This window comes from Notolepis coatsorum, assembly GCF_963971535.1.
Source record: "Notolepis coatsorum genome assembly, chromosome: 1".
Classification (NCBI taxonomy): Eukaryota; Metazoa; Chordata; class Actinopteri; order Aulopiformes; family Paralepididae; genus Notolepis; species Notolepis coatsorum.
The window spans coordinates 78466530-78474288 of record NC_140165.1 but is presented as its reverse complement, the minus strand read 5'-3'; the positions used below and the strand labels follow the sequence as shown (position 1 = coordinate 78474288).

General features: G+C 46.0%; 1 protein-coding gene across 1 annotated transcript in view; it reads left to right on the top strand.

Moving 5' to 3' along the window:
- LOC311238677 (FHF complex subunit HOOK-interacting protein 1A-like) overlaps positions 1-7759 on the top strand; it is a gene marked incomplete at both ends in the record, with an annotated part of 100026 nt that overhangs the window by 3607 nt on the left and 88660 nt on the right. The window contains 2 exons of the mRNA XM_084326830.1: positions 1532-1694; positions 3589-3700. Coding sequence (XP_084182956.1) covers positions 1532-1694; positions 3589-3700 — 275 coding nt within the window. The remainder of the gene's footprint in view (positions 1-1531; positions 1695-3588; positions 3701-7759) is intronic.

Genomic DNA, 7759 nt, shown 5'->3' with positions numbered 1-7759 from the left:
AGCCACTAGGTGTTACTAGAGCACAACATTATGGTGTTTAATTACAAGGTTGTACTAAACTGTACCAATCAATCTGCAGATCAAACACTCAAGATAGGCCTTGCAGATCAAGAGTCAAGATCCAAGATTGAGAGGGATTATGTTTGTATTCATGTCCGTCTGTTCTCTGTCTGCTTGGATGGCCTGCATGTATTTTTGTCAGTTCTTTGTATTGTTTCCTGTCTTTCTGTTTTCTTCTTTCCCGGTTGCGCCCCCGGCTGGCTGGGGGGTGCAATATAAATAAATGTATCATATCATATCATCATATCATGAGTCTATACATTGTTTTTTTAAGGTATTTAGATAATTCTACTCATTATACCAAATAAATCCTTGCTCTATCTCTCTCTCCCCCTCTGTTTATCACTCCTTTACTCTCTTTGTCTCTCCCTCTCTTCCTCTTTCTCTCCCTCCTCTCTCTCTCTCCCCTCCCTGTCTCTCCCCCTCTTTTGGTCTTTCCCTATTTTCCTCTCTCTCTTTCTCCCTCTCTCTCTTTCTCTCCCCTCTCTGTCTTTCTTTATTACCCTCTATCTGTCATTCTCTCTCGCTCTCCCTCTTTCTTTATTTCTCTCTCCTCTCTCTATCTTTCCCTATTTTCCTCTGTCTCTGTCTCACTTCCTCTCTTTGTCCCCCCTCCCTCTCTCTTTCTCTCCCCTCTCTCTTTCTCTATTCCCCTATATCTGTCATTCTCTCCCCCCCTCCCCCCCTCTCTCTCTTTCCCTCTTTTCCTCTGTCTCTCTCTCACTTCCTCTCTCTCTGTCCCCCCTCTCCCTCTCTCTCTGCCCCTCTCTCTTCCCCCCTTTCTCTCTGCCCCCCCTCTCTCTCTCCGCCCCTCCTCCCCCTTCTCTCTCTGCCCCCCCTCTCTCCCCCTCTCTCTCTGCCCCTCCTCCCCCTTCTCTCTCTGCCCCCCCTCTCTCCCCCCCTCCTCCCCCTTCTCTCTCTGCCCCCCCTCTCTGCCCCTCCTCCCCCTTCTCTCTCTGCCCCCCCCTCTCTCTCCCCCCCATCTCCCCCTTCTCTCTCTGCCCCCCCTCTCTCCCCCCTCCTCCCTCTTCTCTCTCTGCCCCCCCCTCTCTCCCCCTCTCTCTCCCCCCTCCTCCCCCTTCTCTCTCTGCCCCCCTCTCTCCCCCCTCCTCCCTCTTCTCTCTCTGCCCCCCCTCTCCCCCTCTATCTCCCCCTTCTCGCTCTGCCCCCCCCTCTCTCTCTCTCCCCCCCTCTCTCTCCCCCTTCTCTATCTGCCCCCCCCTCTCTCTCTCTCTCCCCCCCTCTCTCTCCCCCTTTTCTCTCTGCCCCCCCCCCCTCTCTCTCTCTCCCCCCCTCTCTCTCCCCCTTCTCTCTCTGCCCCCCCCCCTCTCTCTCTCTCCCCCCCTCTCTCTCTCCCCCTCTCTCTGCCCCCCCCCTCTCTCTCTCTCCCCCCCCTCTCTCTCTCCCACTCTCTCTGCCCCCCCCCCCCACTCTCCCCCTCTCTCTGCCCCCCCCCCCCTTTCCTCTCAAGATATAGGTGGTTTAGTAGAGTCTGAGTTGGTGTTGTTGCTGAACCAGCTGTGTGCCGCTCTGGTCAGAGACCCCTCTGTGTTGGAGCTGTTCTTCCACACAAGTGAGGACCAGGGGGCAGCCAACTTCCTGCTGTTCTCACTACTCATACCATACACACACAGGTACACACACACACACACACACACACACACACACACACACACACACACACACACACACACACACACACACACACACACACACACACACACACACACACACACACACACACATAGGTACAGTCACACACACACACACACACACACACACACACACACACACACACACACACACACACACACACACACACACACACACACACACACACACACACACAGGTACAGTCACACACACACACACACACACAGTTACAGTCACACACACACACACACACACACACACACACATACACAGGTACAGACACACACACACACAGGTACAGTCACAGGTACAGTCACACACACACACACACACACACACACACACACACACACACACACACACACAGGTACAGTAACACACACACAGGTACAGTAACACACACACAGGTACACACACAGACAGGTACACACACACACACAGGTACAGACACACACACACACACATACACACACAGGTACAGTAACACACACACACACAGACACACACACACACACACACACACACACACACACCGGTACTGTCACACACACACACACACACACACACACACACACACACACACACACACACACACACACACACACACACACACACACACACACACACACACACACACACACACACACACACACACACACACACACACACACGTACAGTCACACACACACAGGTACAGTAACACACACACACACACACACACACACACACCGGTACTGTCACACACACACACACACACACACACACACACACACACACACACACACACACACACACACACACACACACACACACACACACACACACACACACACACACACACACACACGTACAGTCACACACACACAGGTACAGTAACACACACACACACACACACACACACACACAACAGGCCAGAGATATATGTTTTCATATATTTATTTATATGTTGTCTCCAGGCAGGCAGCAATAGACCACCGCAACACTTCCGGGATTCTGAAATCATGGAGGAGAGAGCGGGGGGAGAAAATGAATGAGAGAGACCAATCCCAAGATCGGCACTTTCTCAACCGTGCTATAGTCGCTTTTTCGCACCTACTCCCGAGAACTACACGTGCGCAGATTGCCCACGGAGTCTAAAGTCTATCAATCTGCGCATGTGTAGTTTGGGAATATGTGCGAAAAAGCGACTATAGCTCGGCCGGGATTGGTCTCTCTCCGTGTTCAGGAGACTCAGGCGTATAAAAGTCTATTGGATCATGTCTCCAGCACCCCCACAGCCGTAGCTACAACCACTTAATGTCAAGGCTCTCATCCACATTCATTCATTTTCTCTCCCCCAAGTTCAAGTTTCAAGTTTCAAGTTTCTTTAATAGTTGTCATACAGAAGTACAGAATACTTTTATACAAAATGCTTCTTACTGTTTCGCTCCAGAGACTGTGTTAGACAAGATAAGTATGAAATAAAATAGTATAGCATGTCAAATAGAAGTAAAAATAGAGGTCACAGTGTTCAGTATAGACATATGTACAATGTTCGATGCAGAATAGAAGTAACTGAGTTACCATACAATATACAATATACTATGCAATGTACTAATATACAATACTATATAGTGCAGAGCAGAAATGGGATGAGGTACAATTTAGGTACAATTTACAGTAAGGTGTACGAGTTGTAGTGCAAATCCTTTACCAATAAATATAAAGTGTAAAGTGTTTGAGCTCTCCCATGAGCTCAATGTAACGCGGAAGTGCAGTGGTCTATAGATATGTGTTTATATATTTGTTTAAATGTCTTTTTTCCAGACAAGGTGAGTGGGGGGCAACAGGCCAGAGATATATGTATTTATATATGTCTTTATGTATTTTCTCCAGACAAGGTGAAGTGGGCCAACAGGCCAGAGATGCTCTTCTCCTCATAATGTCTCTGTCTGCCTCTGAGCCCAGAGTAGCTCAACACATCGCTGAAAACACATACTTCTGTCCTGTAAGTCCTCTATACACACACTGGCACACATGACTTTGTCAGCCATATTGGCTCAGGTTCCTGTCAGTCTCCTTGCATCAGTGTCTTTATTGAGAAACTGAACAGTTCTCTGAGACATTAAAGGGGCATTTGGCTGATTTCTAACCAGATTCCTATCATTCCGGAGGACATGTGATAATTGAACATAGAGTTTTTTGTTGTAAATGTGTGACTTTCATTTTAGAAAATATCATGTTTCTCTTGTAAATGTCTTACTTTAATCTCTGGAATTCAGATTAAAAAAAAATATATATATATTATATTACCCCCCAGTCCATCCCCCTAAAAAAAAAATATATATATATATATATATGTTTTTTTTTATCAATTTTTTTTTATTATTACTTACATGAAACAAGACAACACATTAATCACAATCACAATACACAGAACTTCACAGGAAAATAACAAAAACAATAATAATACAGAATATAACAATTTATAAATTATAAAGACAAAAAGAAAAGAAAAGAGTTCAACCTTTTTAAATTTTAAATTCAAAATTCCAGGGGTACTATCTAATAGATGACCAAATAGCGAAGAACTAGCTAAATAGCTGCCCCCCAATAAAATCCCTAGTTAAATTCAAGACATCACAAAAGACAAGACAGACAAGACATTTCCTCCTCCCCCTCCCACAAGACCGCCGGACTCCCCCGAACAAGCACCCCAACCCCGCTCAGCCGCACACGGCGGTCCTGACCTTCTCAGCTGCTGCGAACCATAGGTCAATCCCAGCCTGCCCCACCCCAATCACCCGCGCCGTGGATATCTCAAGATAAATCACATCCAACAGTGTTAGGGACCAGTTAATCACTGTGAGCTTCTCAGGCTCCTTCCATCTCATTGCTATTAGCTTCTTCGCCGCTGTGACGCCCGCTAGGACAACCCTTTTCAGTTGTACGGACACGGGTAGTGTTGTTATATCGTTCAGGAGTAGCGTAACAGCTGTGAATGGGATAGTTAAGCCACACAGATCTGAAAGTTTGTCCGCTATTGACCTCCAGAAGCGGGCCACTGGTGGGCAATCCCAATACATATGCATATAAGTGCCAGTGGCCTTTTGAGAGCACAAATTGCACCGAGAGTCGGTTATCAGTCCCATAGCAAATAGCTTCCTAGGTGTAAGATAGGTCCTATGAATATAATTAAAATGAATTTGCTGGTGATTGGGGTTGCGGGAAGACAATGCCACATTTGCCCAAACATCATCCCAGTCAAACTCGGGGTCCAACTCCGGGATATCCACACGCCAGATTGTATCCAATGATACATTTTTATACGTGGACTGAATTAAGAGCGTATAAAAGTCTGAGACAAACCCTCTGGAGGTCGTCCTGTCCACTATGAGCCTGAGGAAGGGGTGTGGTTGCAAAGCTTGAGCCCACGGCACGCCATGCGCCCTCAGCGCTGACCTTAGTTGAAGGTAAAGAAAGAAGGACTCGCCGGGAAGATCATAAAATTCTCTTAAGTCCTGAAACGCACAGAGGCCGTTCTTATCATAAATATCCTCCAGAGTATGAACCCCCCTCCTTTGCCATTGAGGAATATTAACCGGCTTGTGCCCAACAAGTAATTGCTGGTTATTAAAAATTGGAGAGTCCAGGTGCCATGGGCATTTAACCCGACTTCTGTACATTACGCCACGTCTGGATCACGTGAGTTATGATCGGTCCATACCTCAGTCGGCATTTCGAAATAGGGACAGTGGAGTACACCACATCCTGCAATCTTAGCGGTGAGACCGCCGCCGCTTCTAAGGAGCGCCAAGATACAGCATCTACAGAGTCTAGCCAGCACATCAGAGGTCTCAGTGAAAAGGACCAGAAATAAAGCTTAAAATCATGGATTGCATGGCCCCCATCTTGTTTCCTACGTTGAGTAGTAGCTCTTTTGATTCTCGGGCGTTTGTTATTCCAGATAAACTTAGATACCATCGATTGTACCTTGCGCCAGTGGTCTATTGGAGGGGGCAGGGGGAGCATTGAGCTAACAAAATTTATCCTAGGCAGGACGTTCATTTTGATTATGGAAGCTCGGGCTTGTAAGGAGTTAGGAAGGGACGACCATCTGTCTAGATCCTGGCGTATTTCATCATAAGTACCCGTGAAGTTGTACTTAGTAGTTTGACTCAGCGTAGGGAATATCTCTATGCCTAAGTATTTTTATCCTAGGCAGGACGTTCATTTTGATTATGGAAGCTCGGGCTTGTAAGGAGTTAGGAAGGGACGACCATCTGTCTAGATCCTGGCGTATTTTATCTTATTACCCGTGAAGTTGTACTTAGTAGTTTGACTCAGCGTAGGGAATATCTCTATGCCTAAGTATTTAAAGTGTTCCACTATGGGGATATCAGCTGGTAGTCGCACCGCCTTGGCCAGCTCATTAAGAGGTAGGCAGGCTGATTTCTTCCAGTTAATCTTAAAGCCTGACAATTTACCAAAGTCGTCGATTATTCCCAATAATTTTGTGGCCGACCGGGAAGGGTCATCTATAAAAATCAGTAGGTCATCCGCATAGAGAGCAATTTTGTGTGGTGTATTATTGATCATTATGGGGACGATGTCCTCCGATTGCCTAATAAATTGGGCCAATGGTTCGAGGGAAAGCGCGAATAGTCCTGGGCTCAGAGGACAACCCTGTCTAGAAGATCTGGAGACTGGGAAAAGTGTGGAACAGTTTTTGCCTGTCAGTATCATTGCCGACGGCGAGGCATACAGGACTTTAATCATATGAATAAAATTCTTTCCAAGACCCATGACCTCAAGTACCTTCCACAGGTATGACCATTCTAGTCTGTCAAACGCCTTCATGGCATCCAAAGACAGAACTGTGGACGGAGCTGTATTGTCTTTACTGTTATCGACTACATGCAACAGCCTCCTAAGATTATCTGCAGCCAGGCGCCCCGGGATAAAACCAGTTTGATCGCAGTGTACCAATACCGTCATAAATCTCTGCAGGCGGCGGGCCAGCACCTTGGCAAACACTTTTAAATCGGCCCCGAGAAGACTCAAGGGCCTATAGCTACCACAATCATTGGGATCTTTGTCCTTCTTGAGAAGTAAAGAAATCAACGCCATGTTGACATCTCTTGAGAACTCCCCTTGTTCGATAGCGTAATTGATCATATCGAGCATCAATGGACCCAGTTGGTCCCAGAAAGCTAAATACACCTCGGGTGGAATACTATCCCAGCCTGGTGCCTTACCCCTCTGTATTTCAACAATCGTCTCCCTTAGTTCCATAAGAGTGATCGGTTTCCCCAGTTCCTTAGCCTCTTCCTCAGAAATGTGGGGTATCTCAAGCCCGCCAATGAACGATTCAAATTTAGAGTCGTCGAGATTAACCTCTGAGCTATATAACTGTGAGTAAAACTCTTTAAAAGTGTCGTTGATCTTTTTCGAATCAGTAGTGACTGTACCCTGTCGTAGGGCTGGGCGATATAACGATAACGATAACTATCGCGATATATTTTAATAATCGATATCGAATATCGAAATTAAAAAAAAATCGAAAAATCGTTTTTTTTTTTTTTTTTTTATAATAATTTTTTTTTTTTACCTGCAACAGGGCAGTTTTAAAACCAGAGACAGTGGACAGACTTGTCTTTCTTGCCTGCAACTTAAAGTAATGGCTTTGCTTGTCCAAATGACAATACTGACCAAATTCAGATTTCTTTTTCTCTTGTCCATTTATTTTGTTTGCTTTCTAATTTAAAATACATTTTGAAACCGTCTGTACACAGTAGGCTATGTGTGCTAGCAGAACTAGACTCCAGTCACGAGTCACAGTGCACATGTGCGGTGGTTTGTCCACCAAAAAAGCGCCAAAAGATCGAAAATAAACTAGCAGAGCCAGAACTGTTCAACTCCTCTGGAGCCACAGCCAGCAGAGAAGCCGGTTTACTTTAGCTTTTAAACCAGCTGCAGCCTGAGAACTGGAGTGTGAGGGGATGTAACACTAAAGATGGCGGCAATGACAAAGAATTGCTGCAAAATAAACATACATCTGTTTAAA